Genomic DNA, 17,033 nt, shown 5'->3' on the forward strand with positions numbered 1-17,033 from the left:
CCTTGAAATGTTAGATTCCTGTTGGTTGCCACCTCATGAAGCATTTCCTCAACAGCATGACCATGAGGTATCTTCAGAATCAAATGTCCCGGTGGCTTATTATCCCCCGGGTGTCTCCTGATAGCTCAACAGGCTTCATCTTTCATTGGATAATAATCCAGTTTTAGTACTGTACTTCCTTCAGCAACTTTGCGACAAAGTCCCAAGCTCACGTTGACATCTTCACCTCAGTGATTCTCAGATTCTGTCTCATTGAATGTCCCTCCAGGTGTAGGCACTCTTCTTAAAGCTGTTCCACTTGGACAGAAAGAGCTGACACCAAAGTTTCCAATTCCGCAAAAGTAGTAGGTAAAAAGTAGTAATAGGTTTTTGTCACCGACTGCTCCAGGCCATTTATCTTTTTGCTTTGAGCTTACACATTGCAGTCATTTTCCGCTTTCAGCATTGCTATTTCTTTATTCAATTTCTCAGTCATGACAGCAATTTTATTACAAATTACTATTACAAATCTCTTAGTCTTAAAGAGAGAGAGCTCAGAATTCACTGAACGTAGCTCTGACGTCAGCAATGCTGGGTTACGGGGTTGCTCATACCCCAGGGTCTGCCAGTCCGGTTGCGCCCGAGGCTTCTGGGCCTTCTCCATCGCTTGTAATTGCTATTTTTGGTCAAATTTGTGAACTCGTATGAACTGACGTAAGAGGCATCCCAAACACAAGTTCCATTAAGCGCATTATACAAAGATAAGCTGATTGTGTTTTAAATGTAGGTTTGATTAAAACATATATATACTGTATATATATACAAATAAGGTATTATTATTATAAATATAATATATTTGTCTGCCTTTCTGCTTTATTTTGAGAGTGAAAGACAGGACAGACATGTTGGGATGACATGCAGTAAAGTGCCTCAGGTCGTATTCGAACTGGGGTCAGTTGCAGGAAGGACTATAGCCTTATTTATATGTTATGCACTCTTACTTGGTGAGCCAAGAGCGCACTTCAGATATTTTTGAAATACACCAAGGGATAGCCTCTGGCCCATGACAGAGGGATAAAGCAAGCCAAGCAGATATCTTCTCCTTCACTCTCCCTCAGCTCCGGTCCTCGCCGCAGGCAGCTGCCAGCATCGTTAGCCAGGCTCTACGGCATCATCAGCGGCTGAGCTAAGGTGCGCTAGCTAGCTAATCAAGACCCTTCCAAAACCTGACTCTAATTACGGGTAATAGCATTCAGCTCCTCTCCTTCTCTTCTGGCTGTTCCTCTACCCGCTTCCGACCCCCGGTGTCTCTGCTGGAAGCCCTGGAAGCTACGGTCTTACTCACGGCCGGAACCCCCGCTGATGAGCACGGAGGAACGCCTGCGAGGGACCCCCTGCCAGGCATCAATGAAGGAAGCGGGGGATAGACGATGGGCACCATTTCCATTTGAAAGCTGGCCTCCATTTGAGGTCTGGGCGGAGTGTTCTGACTGAGCTGAAACGGACAGCCGGGGAGCTATCTGAGGACTGGACTCGTCCCTGCTGGGGGAGGTGGGGGGCTTATTCTGATGAGGGCAACGGGTCAAGAGCTCCAGGAGGCCGCAGGACTCACGCTGGGCCGACTCTACGCTCCTCTACCCAGGACTTTAAAGCCTAGAAATGGACCTGAGAGGATGTCAAACCCACAGTGAATAAAAGTAACTTGTGCTCTAACGCCACAGTTGAACTGAAAAGCAGTGGAGTTTTGTGGCTCAGGGGTGTGTGTGTGTGTGTGTGTGTGTGTGTGTGTGTGTGTGTGTGTGTGTGTGCACTTGTGAAAGAGTGTGTGCTTGTGACAGCCAGACGGGGTCCACATTAAATGGAATAAAGATTGAAATTTCCTCTCTTTCCTCTCCGACATGCCTCAGGGATTGTGTCAGAGTGTAGGCTGTAATGCTGCTAATGCAGAACAGAAAATCAAATGGGATAAAAAGAAACCCACTTAAGGTGGTGGTACTAAAAAACACTCCCTTTCCTCTAGGAGTGAAAATCTAGATACGGACACAGGAGGGGTCCTTGTCATCTGTTAACATCTGCACTTCTAGAAGGTAAAAATGTCCCTAACTCCAGATGAGAGCAGAGGATGAAGGTGAAGATCAACATACAGACAACACTGCCCTCTAGGACAGCATTCAAGGTGCTTGTCTGTTCATGGATGTCTCTGAGTCACTGATTGTGTGATGGAGTGTCATCCCAAATCCGTTATGCACTGAAAATAGCAGATCTACAAGCTCACAACACGTCGCATCCGCGGCGTGTTGTGAGCTTGTAGATCGGCTATTTTAAATCGGGCTTCACTCGGGACTTCCCCCTGGCCTTTGAACCTTTTTTAGTCCATTCTCCATGTCCCCTTTTTTATATTCCGTTCTTTGCGTTATTGTATATTGGTCATATTTTATTAAATATAACCTTCTGTAGTTGTCGGTTTATTTTATCATTATCAACTCTGTTTTTTTTTAAATGTGCTTTATAAATAAAATGAAGTTGACTTGTCTGTCTTTGTGTCTTTTTGTGTGTGTGTGTGTGTGTGTGTGTGTGTGTGTGTGTGTGTGTGTGTGTGTGTGTGTGTGTGTGTGTGTGTGTGTGTGTGTGTGTGTGTGTGTGTGTTCATTCTCCGTACCAGTGCTCCTCATGTGCGGTGGTGCCCTGGCAGCCTGCACCAGCAGCAGTTGGGAGAAGAAGCTCCTCCTGTCGTCCTCTCCTGGAGGAGTCAATGTTAGCACCTCCCCATAGCTCCTCTGGAAAATGCTCCTTACCTGCATGGACAAAATAACCACCTCTATGAACGAATGAACAATCAAAGAGAGAACATTCCTTGTTGAACAGCAGCGACCAATCGGTGAAAGCTAAAGCCATATCTTCCCTAGGGACAATAATAATACAGCAGCTAACCAATCAAGAGTAATTTCTGAAAGTGTCACCACAAACGACCTCACTGTTGAATGAACTTGGCCACTAAACACAGCTGATGCAGATGTATTTAGATGTAGATTTGTGTAGATTTTATGATTTGGGGGACAGGAAAGTCAGGAGAGAGTGAGAGGGGATGACATGCAGCAAAGGTCCTTGGGTCAGATTCAAACCAAGGGCAGGTGCGGGAAGGACATTGGCATCAACAGGTGAGCCCAGCGGGATTGCCACTTCATTCACCAGAGCAATTCTTCATTAACTGTGATGTTAATCTGTTTATCATATTTAAGATCCAACTAGTTTCTCGTTGTCGTTGTGAATAAATAAGTCTGCGCCTCTGCGGGTATGTGATACAAACAAACTATTGTCCAGCACACCACGCCCAAATGATAAAACACGCTAACTAACTCCCCATTGTAAAATGACAATAACCCACTACTAAACTAGGTTTGGCAAGCTTTTGGTTAAACAGGGTGAATGTTGCTACTATTTGCTGTCAAACTTGTAATGAAAACAATAATACACTTGAGGCAATAATACTGGTCTTTTCCAGTCACGGTGCAATTGCTTGGCTTAGGAAGACTAGTATATACTGCACGATGCTGTATGTAATCATTATTGGTCATTATTTGGAACTGGTCACAGTTGGCTACCATAATAGCAAAGACGGTGTTTGGCTGTCAAACTATTTTTTTCAACTGGCATCAGCGTGAGTTGCTTTTTACGTTAAATAAAAAAACATTACTATTAATATTCAAATGTTTAAATGTTTTGCTGTGCTATGAAACAGAAGCGTTAAAACAAGCACACAAAACTAAAGCGACACAGGCTAAATTAATTTACGTCATTATGTTTATGTTTTTAGAAGTGTTTTTGACCTTTGTGCTGTCTGCATGCCATATTAGATCAAAAGTGTTAACATTATTGGATCACTGATCAGCCGATCATACCTTAAAATATTGTCATCGAAATTGCCCTTAAAAACATATTGGTGCATCCCTGTTATACATCAAGGCGACCGCCATTTAAAGGCACGGCGCTTCATGTCAAGACTGCCAAAACCAGACCACCCATAGCCATAAGATAACCACAAAATACACTATAGCCACTTGTGCATAATGGCTTAATATCGTATGACATTATATTATGCTTTATAATTTAAGCATAAACAAGTCCTACTCCAGTGAGAAACCCCTTAATGAAAGTGTTTTGAATGGCAATGAGTCAATAACATCATCAGTCAATGAAGAAAGAAAAACACCATTCTATAACAGCAGAGTACATCAGCAAGTCAATACCAACGGCAGGTAGCCAGGGTCAATAACGTCAGACAGCCAAAGTCAATCACAACAGTCATTAAGAACAGAAAGTAAGTGAAAAAAACAGTAGTCCGCAACAACGTCAATCAGGCCGACACGGTCAGTCAGTAAACTCCAAACACCAGCCTGGAAAACAGCCATCAATAATATCACCACTCTAGTTAAAATAACAGTGAAGTTCAGTGACGGTTACACGACTCAATAAGAGTAATCAGTCAACAGTAACCTGACAACGGATCAACCTGCATGTGTCATAACAACTGAGAAGAACAGCCAACTCTTGGGTTACAGTTAAAACCGTATATGTTTATGTGGTAAAGTGGTGAGAGTGCATGTCTGTAAAATGTGTATGCTATACTGAATGACCTCCTGAATTTGAGGAAGGAAAGTGAGTTCTTTTTTTTCTGTACTTTCTAAAGCCTGTCAGTGTTGAGGATCTTGTTCAACTGTCTAGCCAGCAGCATGATTGATACCGGCATCTCAGTAATTGGTCACACTATTTAAAGTGTCGGGTACCAGACGGTCATCTCCAGGTGAAGTGATACTTTGTCACTCGTTTCTTTCTCAAGCCTACTCTATTCTCCCAATCAAAGCACAACTTTAAAATCAAAACCAATTCAGAATTAACAGGACAATGTTAACCCTAAAAAGTGTTCTTGATTGTGATGGATGGTTTGTGATCAGCCGTCAGCTTGTTATTGCGTTTCCTCCTCACTCAGCACTACTGTGGGACACAGTCATATGGTTTATTGGGCTGATTAAGGTTAGCTCAAGATAGACAGATGGTTGATCAAATACTATTTTTAAAAGCCCATTGGTCCCACCCCTATTCCACACATTTTGAAATGGAGACTACCCAAACGAACCAGACTACGGCTGCACCGTAGGGGAAAAGTGTTGACAGTTTACAATACAAACTGTAGCAGTGTATATAACTGTGCGGCACCAGTTAGACCTTTGACTGTAATCAGTGTTGCGGTTCAATTCCGGCCGGAGACCTGTGTTGGAAATCATCCCTTCTCTCCTCACCACGCCCTCCCTGTCTTTCTACACTCAAATGTCTAAAATGAAAAACACCTTAAAGAATAAACATTTATTAAACATTCACTCTGACATATAAAGCCCGGTGCTCATCCTGTTCTGGTTCTGGACGGTAAGGTAGCTTTGTAATTTACTCTTGCAAGGAAGTCACCATTATAAAACTTGAAAATGTAATCTGCGCAGCACCTGCTGCAGAGTCCAAACAGATCCATTGCTCAACATCCTGAGGCGATGAAGAATACTACATTTCAGACAAGAGAAAAATGGGAGAGCAAACACAACAAAGTGCTGTTCAGCAAAGCTAGACAATGTTTGATATCGACCTCTTAAGACGTGTTGGTCTGTGTGTGTGTGTGTGTGTGTGTGTGTGTGTGTGTGTGTGTGTGTGTGTGTGTGTGTGTGTGTGTGTGTGTGTGTGTGTGTGTGTGTGTGTGCGAGCGAGCACATGCATAAATGTAAACAGCAGCTTAGCTGGACTCATGGGGTGGAGGGTGGTTCCTGTCTGCTAGCTTTGCTGGAGCGTTGTTTGCCTGTATGCCACTAGGGCCCCCCATCCCGCTCTCTCTAACCCTCCCTCCCCCTGCCTATATTTCTCTCTCTCTCTCTCACCATCTCTCCCGTTCCTTCCCCAAAAGAAGTTAGCAGAGCTTTAAGTAACTAGTCTCTGGTTAAACTTTTTGGAAACTTTCTTGAAAGGCCCACATTTCAGTTTCTTTTACAGTGAACTCTGTTGCTGCCGGTTGTTGTTGTTAATGATGAATAATCCAACACATAGACACCCAGGACAATACAAGTATCAGTGTTCTGGATGGATGGGCTTTACATTCTGCAGTTGTTGCCTCCAGGATATATAAAGTAGAGAGTCTGCCACAATACTCATGTGTTGATGTACTCTCTCTGTGTGTGTGTGTGTGTGTGTGTGTGTGTGTGTGTGTGTGTGTGTGTGTGTGTGTGTGTGTGTGTGTGTGTGTGTGTGTGTGTGTGTGTGTGTGTGTGTGTGTGTGTGTGTGTGTGTGTGTGTGTGTGTGTGTGTGTCAGAAAGAGACAGAGAATAAAAGAAAAAAGGGAAGTGAGTGGGTGAAAGAGAATGAGCGCGAGAGAGCTTTACTCCACATCAAGAGCATAGATATTAGTATTGTTTGCAGAGAGTACTCATACCTTCATACATTCAGCCTCTATAGTAAATTCAACAGGATTGCTAGCAGAACTGACATGACCTGAGGTTGAACCTCAGCTAACCAGAAAATAAATTAAAAAAACTCCCAAGAAAAGCTGCTCAGGTGGCGGCGATTAAACAATTAACTGTACATAACGGCACGTCTCATTTTAGTTTCCAGGAGAAATAATGGTCTAATTCAGCGATACTGAAAACGTAATCTAATCTCATCTGATTTGGAGCGCCCACTGTGTCAAATCAAGCGCTCCTATCTACATTCCGCGGTTATTGACTAGGAGTGCTGTGACCAATGATAATACATCTCTATTAACATCTACTGTGAGACCAGCACAAACTATGATAATGTTTCTCTCTTTCTCTGTGTTCCTCTCTTTGATTCTGTCTACTTATTTTCCTCTCACTACTCTATGCATCTGGGCCTGCTTTTCTCTACATGTATCTCACTCACACAAACACACGCGTCAGCATACTGAATCCCATTATGGCCGAGGAAGACTCTTCTCTCTAGAAGGAACAGACTGTCTCTCAGGGGGGACAAGTAGAAGCCAAGTGCTAGAACTTCATCTAATAGCTTTAATGCCCTTTTCTCTCATCTATTGTGAGCTTGCATTGTTTTTTCATGCCTCGCTGCATGCAGCCCAAAAAGCTCCCGTTTGAAATAAGTCGAGGCTTGAACTTGGAATTCCTTGTGGAGGAAAACTGAGACCTGCAGACTATCCGTCACTTTATCAGTCAAATACCAGGGAGGAGTCAATAGACACACAGCGAATAATCTGCTATCCGAGATCTCATTATTATAATTTTTAGGGCTGCAACATTTAATCTAACTAATTGATTTGATTGACTACACAAAATAATCAAATATTTTTTCTTTGTTTTTCTTGCCAACATAGTTTTAACAAAGAATAGTGAAAATAGCTAAATGCTCACGACGCGTTGTGAGCTTGTAGATCGGTATTGTAGATCGCAAGTATAAAACTTGTTAATCAGACTCACCGATGTAGTCGATTATAAAAAAAACTATTTGATACGTTGATATAAAAAAAAACATAGGGTCGCCACAAATAATGGTGTCAATGGGAGAATAAAGACCAAAATAAGAGCTATAACCAGTCTCATCTTGATTTACAGACTCACTGCCACTCTGAGGGAAACCACAGACACAGCCATGGCTAGCCCATTTAGACCTGAGGCTAATTCTAAAAACGCCTTCTAAATCCAGACAGTTTTCTGCAAGAAAGGATAAGAATAAAAATGACAACGTTGCTATATATATTAGCAACATCTAAAATGCTGTCCTGGATTGAAAGGTATGAAGACGGGTATGAAGGCTAAACAGGTCTAAATGGGCTAGACATCAAGGGTTTTGATAGGTCACATAAAGTAACAACATAATCAGGGGTGCACATAACTTTTTAGGTCTGGTACGCAGAAGAGCACCTGGACATGTGACTTGGTGCGCATGGCGCACCAAGTTTTTTTTTCTCACGCTGTTAGATAAAGCCCCCAAGGTTGGTGCCCTGTGCTGCTGCGCTGATTTTATCCGCCAGATTGGGACGTTCACGGCATATTTTGCACCATTACGGTGCGTTCATCATCGGTGACGAGTGCCTCTAACAGCCGCTGCCAGCGAGGCAATGCGAGGCGATGCGAGGCGACGCGAGTCATATCTCCACCCCTGTGCCTAATGGCTGTACATGGGGCCGATGGGTGCTTTAGAGTGATTGTGTGAGTGTGGCTTCAGGAAGTAAATTCCTAGCCTCGATCTCCAGGCTTTTATTTTTTATTTTTGCTAAAAAATAAAAGCTTGGAAATTCCTGTCCCAGCTGTTGGTGCGCAAAAGCGCCTCGCGTCGCCTGATGTGGTGCGCATTTTTTATGTTGGGTGCGCATGCGCACCTGCGCACCAGTTATGTGCACCCCTGAACATAATAGTAAGAAGTGAGAACACCAAAGTCTTAAAAAAAAAATAATAATATTAAAGGACGGCCGTCTAATCACAGGACGTATCCGCCAAGGGCCATTTGCTTAGCATTCAAAGAGTGCACACATGTTTAGCCTTTATTTGCGCAGCTGCACCAACAAATTCTGTAGTCATACAGCAGGCTAAGTATGTTAATAGATACCATTTGAATGCTACAGGAACATACTGTACACAACATGAACCGCATTTTACCCCCAGAAGGAGATTGGTTAGCCTATACCCCATACGGTTTTTCTGTAATGAGACACATGGTGGGAAGCTGAGAGGATACGGCGCAGGACAGATATGAGAAGAAAGTGGGATTTGATCCATGACCAGAGGGGGTGTTAGAATAGAGTGGTTTAACCCCTGTACATCAGTGACAAGAACTGAAAGGCATTTTTACAACTATGGTAAATGTTTAGATTACTGCATCTCCATTCAGTCTCACTGACTCATAAAAATCTGGTTTATAACATAAAAAACATGTTTGAAATAATTGTGGGCAGAAACCTTGTTTATCAAGTTTTTTTTTTTTTTTTTTCATGTTACCTGTCTGTTTTGTGTTTATGTCTGTTTGTTTTTGTTTAAAAAAAAAAAAAAGGAAGCTAAATGTACAACTATAACTTGTGCTTCACAATAAAAATATTTGAAACAAGAAAAAAAAAAAAAAGAAACCTTGTTTATCTACATTTCATCTTTTTCTTTTTTTTTCATAATGGCCGTTGGGAACGATGCCTGTGTCATGCCCCTTTGGTTATGCAATTCCCATTGTACCCGTTGTCAGACTACCCGTTATCAGAGTACTTAGTGCAGTACCTATTTATCACAGTATTTGGAGGCCAATCTATGACATCAGTACTATCATAGAGACAGACAGACACAGAGATCTCCATATATAGTGATAAAAGGGACACAGACAGACACACCAGTCTTTATAGGACACTCTGTCCTATGAAAAGAAATAGGATCTGAAAGAAAGAAATCTGACAAATAATCATTCATTCATGAGGCTCAGAAAATAATCTCCAACTGTATCTCCCCGGCTGAGCTCATCATTTGGCATAAATGAGCAGGATGTTTTCTGGTAGGATGGAGGTTCAAAGTAGTTGTTGTGATACATAAATGATATCACAATATTTATAGACCTAGTGTTGACATTCAATACATCTCAATACTGTAACATATGCTCTAACCTTCCTTAATTATAAAACGCAACAGTATACCTCCCTATTATTCATCTGTATTTATTTTTGGAAAAGAATGATGGAGACAAATTGAGGAGAGGATTATGGCAACATATTTAACCTTGAGTTGCTGAAAAAGATTTTAAAAAAAACTTGCCTTGCCTCAAATAGAATTTTAACCCCATTAAGAAATTTTCAAAAACCTAAAAAAAAGAAGCATTGCAAGTTTGGCTATTTTCACTATTTGACGTACAACAAAGTATAAAGTGGTTAAACATCTCAATATCAGAATTCCATTCAGTTTCCATTTGTTACAAAACAAATGTATTACCATGCATTACTCATACAAACACCCTTGACAATTAACCTTTCCTTCCCATCTTCCCTGCTTATCTGCTTATTGCGTCAGTGGTGAAGGTTGATTTCCAGAGTGCTGCCTGCCTGCACTGGGGCAAAGAGCGTGGGTTCAAAGTTCCCAGTTCAGACTGTGATGAAGCTGAGGGCTCGTCCAGAGGGAGGCAGGGATGCTGACTAAGCTCCCACTCTCCCTTTTCCAACCCCCCATTTCCCATTGTGCATTTCACATCGATCAACTCCTCTTCTCCTTGAAAAGTTTGTCCTCCCTCTCTCTTTTTCTCTCTCTCTCCCTCTTTCCCTAACATTTCATATTTTTCCCCCTCTCTTCGTCAAGTCCTCGAACTCCCCTCAGTAGGACAGGGGGGGGGGCCTGGGGTCTAAGTGTCTGGTAGTGAACACCAGGTAATGATTTTATTCTGCCCAGATTGAAGCTGAGGGGAGAGGGGGGGTTGATAAAGAGAAGTCTGGTAACAAGATTATGGCAGATAGGGATGGAGGGATGGGTGGCGGGATGGGCAGATGGAGGGATGGGCAGATGGATGGATGGAAGGAGGCAGGGGAAAATGGAAGGATTCATGAAGAGGAAGGAGGCAGGTGGGTGTTCTGTCTGTCTGTCTGTCTGGCCTAAGATCAGTGGAGCACAGAAGTACAACACCTAAGCCACACTGAGCCCCTGCTCTGCTAGAGTAACAAATCCTCTGTGCTGGAACGGAGCGGGGAAAAAAGGTTGTCCATGTGTTTATGTATGTGTCTTTCTCTTGCTGCCTCTCAACCTCTCTTTTCTTTCCACCTCGTCTTTCTGGAAAGCTATTAGAATAGTTGTAACTCCAGGAGTTCAAAGAAGTAAGAATTAGCAACAAGATGTTGTTCAACTGAATAAGTTCTTGAATTGACGCCTGGCTTAAAAACAGCCACAACCTCTGCAAATGTTTTAGAGAACCCACTTCCATCACAGTTGGCGAAATATTATATATGATATATATAAATATTCAGCAGTGTCAAATGCCAAAATGGGGAAACCATTCCAAACCATGGAAAATATTGCTTGTGAAATGTAGAGAGTGGAGTTCTCGTTCAAGAGCAAGTGATTATTTTGATACATGTTCATGCTTATAATTGAGCACTCATCAGCTTTTTATTTTGAAGACATTTTGTAAAATGTTCAATGGCTTCAATGGAGGTAGCTGGTAATTTTGAAACTCACACACACAGACACCAGCGGAGCTGGCATGCACTCAGACATGCACGCACACAAAACCACAGTTCACCTCTGTGGTTCCTGGCTATTCTTATCTTCCGAGAGCCTCAGTCAGATTTCAGAGATACTGTGTAGGTTGAATGACATCAAAGAACCTGCAGTAAGTTCTACATCCATATTTAACTGCTGCCTCTGAAACTGCTCACATTAGGTCGGGCACAGATATAAAAGTGATTAAAATTAAGAGATGAAAGTCAAACAATGCAGGTTTCTTTTGCCAAGCAACACTGTCGTATGGTATGACAAACTATAAAGACTTAAGCTGATTCTCTATGCCTTTACTAACATTACATTACAGTCATTTAGCAGACACTTTTATCCAAAGCGACTTACAATAAGTGCATTCAACATAGTTAGGGAACGAAACTACTAATCACCAGAAGTATTAAGTGCATTCTCTTCTAAAACAAGCAACTAAAAGTATACCTAGCGCTTAGGTAAAAGTGCAATTAATATATCAGCTACCTACTTTCTTAAACAGATGAGACAAAATAGGAAAATCAAATGAGCAAGAGCTAAAACAAGTAAGTGTATCGAATAAACAAGATCCAGTAAAACAATAAAACTAAAAAACAAGAGTTCGTACAACTAGTTAACAAGTAGGCAAGGCAAAGAGGAAGGGTCGTGTTTCCTGAAGAGGTGGGTTTTCAGCCTGCGGCGAAAGATACTAACACTGCATACTAGTAATGACAGTGAAATATCACTATAATATAGCCTTGTTTTAGAACCAATTCAGTATTACAGAGGTTTCCAGTATGAGGGCTAAATCCCGCAGAGAGAATCCCGCATGTTCACCCCTTTCTGCACCCCAACTGGTGTGAAGGGCAGCACTTGTGTTTAAGCGCAATAAGAAGCATAAATCAGCATTTACATTCATCTCAGACACAAATGAGGACTTAAGCAAACGCATATTAAATTTGCACACAAAAAATGAGAGTCAAAGGTCCAAATACTTTCCGTGGAAGCTGCATAGTAGATGAAAAACACAGTGCCACCAGACTACTAATGTATTGTGATGATGATGCATCGTATGTCATTCTGATCCATAGTGCTATCATAATACATTCAAGTGTGCTTATGCACTTACAGTATGATGCATTATAACCCATTTATTGTAAGGACAAAGCATCAGAAAGTCGAGACTGACATGCCACTCACTAAATAGCACCTTTTCGCTCTCTGGTGTAAACTGTTACCGTACATGTTCCTTCCATTTCAATCTATTCCACTAAAAAGGAAACTGTTCTGAGAGACAGGGAGAGAGGATGTTGAGGGAGGGAGCCTTTGTAGTTGGGGCCCAGGCTTATAGTCACTTTTGGCTGGGGAGGGACACAGCCTTCCCTGCTGAGGTTTGGAGCTGAGGCAACAGCTGTCACCAAGTTGTTTGTGCCAGAGAACCAAACAACACTTGCGGACATGGCCAGATCGCTTTGAAGCACCCTGGACCGCTCCGCGTATCTGTGCCCGCGTATCAGGTCCAAAACGCCTCTCCCCACAGACCTCACCCGTACAAACACAGGATGTCAGATCAATCTTGAGGTGGGCTTAAACAAACTCCTTCAAAAGAAATCCACTCATGTAGCCTTTAGAAAATTAAGCCAAATGAGACACTAGTCACTGGCAACCCATTTTTGGGCAGCCTGGGCAGAAATCCTTTCTCATCCCCAACAGCCTGCAAACACCTCTTTCTCCCTCTCTGAATCAGCAATGGCACTGGACCAATGTTACTAGAGCGCGAACAATGCCAGATTTTTGGGTCTGATGCCGATGTTTTAAATCTAAAATCTTGAAATAATAATACATGCAATTTTCAAAATACCCAAAGTCACTTTACCAAACAAAACAAACTACTTAATTACGAAAATAACTAGTTAAAAGGGTAAAAAACTAAGCAAAACTAAGTTGTTAAAAAGGTTGTGAGGACCTTGTGAAATCAATCTGAACATTTAAACGTACAAGCAAATAAATACATAGAAAATAAATCAAATATTTTTGCAAATGCGCACAATTTCTGATACTGATGTTGTCAAAAAAGGGATATAATGACCGATATAAGTGTCAAAACGGTCAGTCCCTCAATATTACCCACCACTCCTTCTCACCTTGGGTATGCGGAGACAACATCAAGGGCAACTCTCCATACTGTATATTGGCAATCAGGGTACTGCCCAACTAGTCAATAAGCTCCCTCCAAGCCAAAGGAACAGAGATGACTGCTTAATGTGTCTAATGAGTTGTGTGTTAACTGTGTTTATGTGTGTGTGTGTGTGTGTGTGTGTGTGTGTGTGTGTGTGTGTGTGTGTGTGTGTGTGTGTGTGTGTGTGTGTGTGTGTGTGTGTGTGTGTGTGTGTGGGTGTGTTCTATTCATTACACTAGCCATAGCCAGCCTCAGAGCATCGCCAATGGGAAATGACTCATCAACTCACTCAATATCCGCCGCCACTACACAACTTGAACCCACTGACCTCTAAGCCTGTGCATTTGAACCCTGCACCAAAACATGGCACTGAGATTGCGGGCGGCGCATTTCAAAGGAATCAATCTTCAATCAATTTCAAATGGGAGGCTAGTCTACTGAAGGTGAGCTGATTGGATTTGCAGCCTCAAACACACGGGGAGTCAGCGGTCACAGTGCCAAAGGCCACACGTGAGGCATTTTTACAGACCAAATCATTGGGCAACGGGGGTTGGCAGTCCAGGATGGAGATCCGTCATGCGAGGTTGAAAGGTTGTGAGGGACGAGACCACTTCTTTTTATTTTTAATCCCTTCAAAAGGGATGATGCGTCGATACAAGGCTGGAAATCAACTAATATGCTGGCTTCTGACACCTTAAAACAATACGGAAGAACAGCAGTCTCTGTGTGTGTGTGTGTGCATGCAGGCGCATACGAAAACAAAGCTTAAGGAAAGACAAAAGAAACAGGGAGGGAAAAGAAAAATGATTCGACCACAGTTTCTCACCCTGCAGCAGCACGGACACACAACACACACAATACACACACACCATGAACAAAATACACAGGGAATACTTGGCTAGAATACTTGGTATGTGCATGAGTTGGCTTGTGTGTGTGTGTGTACGTGTGTGCGTGTGTGCGTGTGTGTGTGTGTGTGTGTGTGTGTGTGTGTGTGTGTGTGTGTGCACGTATCCTGGAGTGAAGATAGTGGGCTGCCAACCCCCAGATGTAATTAAAGCCCTTCTGTTGCCTGACTGGAGTGTACTTCTTTCTGTCTATTTCTCTCTCTCTCTCTCTTCCCCCTCCCCTCCCTCCCCCCTGGCTTTAACCCCGTCCCAGCAGTCCTCCGCTTGGACAAAGAGAATGATAAATCCAGGAGCAGAGGGGTGAAGGGATGGAGGAGGACAGCAGGGACAGATAACCAGGAAAGGGAGATCCAGCCAAAACACATGAAAACGACCTTGATAGCGACACGCTCTCTGTGTGTGTGTGTGTGTGTGTGTGTGTGTGTGTGTGTGTGTGTGTGTGTGTGTGTGTGTGTGTGTGTGTGTGTGTGTGTGTGTGTGTGTGTGTGTCAAAATTGTTAAAATCAGTATCCCACAATCTAATCATAATCATTTGTTGGGGGGAAAGCAATGCAATTCCTTTAAAGCTCTATGGATGTTATTACTCTCTTTTTATTACTCGTCTACGTAAAAATGTTATCAATATCACCTTTAAGACCTCCTGAAAACATCCAGACACACAGTAATCGAAGCATCAAGCGGCGATGTCCAAATAAAAACAAATGCGTGCACGCAGCTTAGGCCTGAGTGACTGAGCATGTGTGTTTTTCTGTGTATGCATTTGTATTTCTAAGTGCACGTGCATGTAGTGTATGTGTGTGCGTGCATTTGTTTCTATGTGTGTTTGTATCCATTGACTCTGGTTCTCAAAGTGGGGTCCGGGGACCCCCAGGGGTCTTTGAGTTGGTTCCAGGGGGTCCCCAGCCAAATGAGTTAATATAGTATCAAAATCAGTTTAACCACTTTAACCCTATTTTATACTTCGGCTGAGCTTGTAGATCTGCTATTTAAAAATATATATATATTTATTTTAATAAATCTTCTCTTTTGGGGATTCCTGGCACAAAATATTATCAGGTGGGGGTCATATTAAGTTGGGGGCTCTTGACATGAAAAAGTTTGAGAACCACTGCATGTGAGTCCTGTACATCCGTTGGATGTTTTCTTCACAGCACAACTGTTCTAAATTCAAAGGTGCGTGTTTGTGTGTGTGCGCGTGTGTGTGACCCAGACCCTACCTCGTGTGACAGCTGAGTGTAGTGCGTCTCGGCCGTGGCGAGGACGAGGATGGGGCAGAAGGAGGGCACGTCGTGCAGCAGCGTGAGGAAAGTGGTCCTCACCGTGTCACTGACCGCCTCCCACCACTCTGAGACGTGAGGCATGAAAACAACACTTGGTACACTCCGACGGGCCTCCCTGAACACCTGGTGGGGGGGGGGGGGGGAGAAAAGGGTCAGACCAGGTAAAGGATCCCAGGAAATGCCATACAAACATATACAGACACTAGTGTTTTGTGTTTGATGTATTGTCTTATCATCCTAAAGCATGTGTGCACTAGGGGGCAGTGTTGCATTCAGCAAACCAGAATGTCCTGAAAACAAGCAGACAAAACCCAGGAGCGGAAACCCGGTTTCAACCCAGGAAGATAAATAGATGCATTCATTGCATCTTTATCATATTTATTTATCATATCATATTTATCATTGGGCATTGATCCAATTCCAAAGGATTTCACAATCTCCTTCCAAGAAGCCTTCAAGGGCAGATTGAGCCTTCAAGACTCACTGTTGTTCCTGTTTTGAAGACTGGTTACACAAATGCTTTTTCTTTTTTTGACGAACCACTCATGCCAGTCGCTCTTCAAACAGCTCAATTTCATGTCTGTGTTCTGTCATCTTTATAATGATATAGCTCCATGGTTGCAGTTGGTTTGTTTTCAGATTTGTTGTGTTGGCCCATAGATTGTAAGGAACTGTACTGGAGGGATTGGACAATGTTCTAACGCAGGATATTCCCTCATTTGGTGTTTTGACACATCTGTATAACATCTCTCATACGTGTTCAATTGGTTTGTGATATGGTGGCTGAAGGAGCAAAGCCTATTATTCACACATCATTTGGCAAGTGTTAAAAACACTCTCAGTCTCCACTTGTAGAGAATATTGTGAAAGATGACTCATTGGACCATATCACTTTTTTTCCACATCTCTGTAGACCAGTGCCAATGTTTTTTAGACCACATATCTCTTAAATGTGCATTCATCTTTCAAATAAAATATAACCTCTCTATGTTGTTCCTCCGTCTTGTTGACACTGCTCTCGCTGACACAGTCTGTTCACTTCCTGCACTGACATTCTCAGTCACGTGAGGAAGAGTTGCTCTTCTGTATTTAATTTCATAACACGCTCGAGCACCACAATAATCAAATGTGCGCTTTCAACCACAATTTCCCTATGTCTTTCCCATAGATCAAAATGCAGACGTCACTTTAGTCACTGTTCATATTGAAACACCAGCCAGTTGAGCGGTCTTTGTGACTGAAGATCCTGCCATCCCATTCCCCAATAATGAACCCTCTTTCATAGAACCCTCTGTCACTTAGATCTTTTCCAGTGCCATCAGCATTTTTATACATGCCACAGAAAGAATGCATGTGATAAGGGAGTTAATATTCCATCCCCAAAAACCACACAAGCTTTTCACTTCAACACTACACTTAAAACCAATGTCAAAATGACATGAGAAATGTCTGTTAGTTTACCGCATGTGTGCGTGTGTT

The 17,033-nt window shown here is 42.6% G+C and overlaps 1 protein-coding gene across 1 annotated transcript in view; it reads right to left on the minus strand.

The window, feature by feature from the left end:
• The window catches only part of atad2b (ATPase family AAA domain containing 2B), a 117,391-nt gene that overhangs the window by 70,161 nt on the left and 30,197 nt on the right, over positions 1 to 17,033 (minus strand). Inside the window, exons 19-20 of the mRNA XM_084083035.1 lie at positions 15,492 to 15,677; positions 2,639 to 2,774 (exon numbers count right to left, since the gene is read on the minus strand). Coding sequence (XP_083939161.1) covers positions 2,639 to 2,774; positions 15,492 to 15,677 — 322 coding nt within the window. The remainder of the gene's footprint in view (positions 1 to 2,638; positions 2,775 to 15,491; positions 15,678 to 17,033) is intronic.

This window comes from Gymnoscopelus microlampas (assembly GCF_963454915.1).
Source record: "Gymnoscopelus microlampas genome assembly, chromosome: 16".
Classification (NCBI taxonomy): domain Eukaryota; kingdom Metazoa; phylum Chordata; class Actinopteri; order Myctophiformes; family Myctophidae; genus Gymnoscopelus; species Gymnoscopelus microlampas.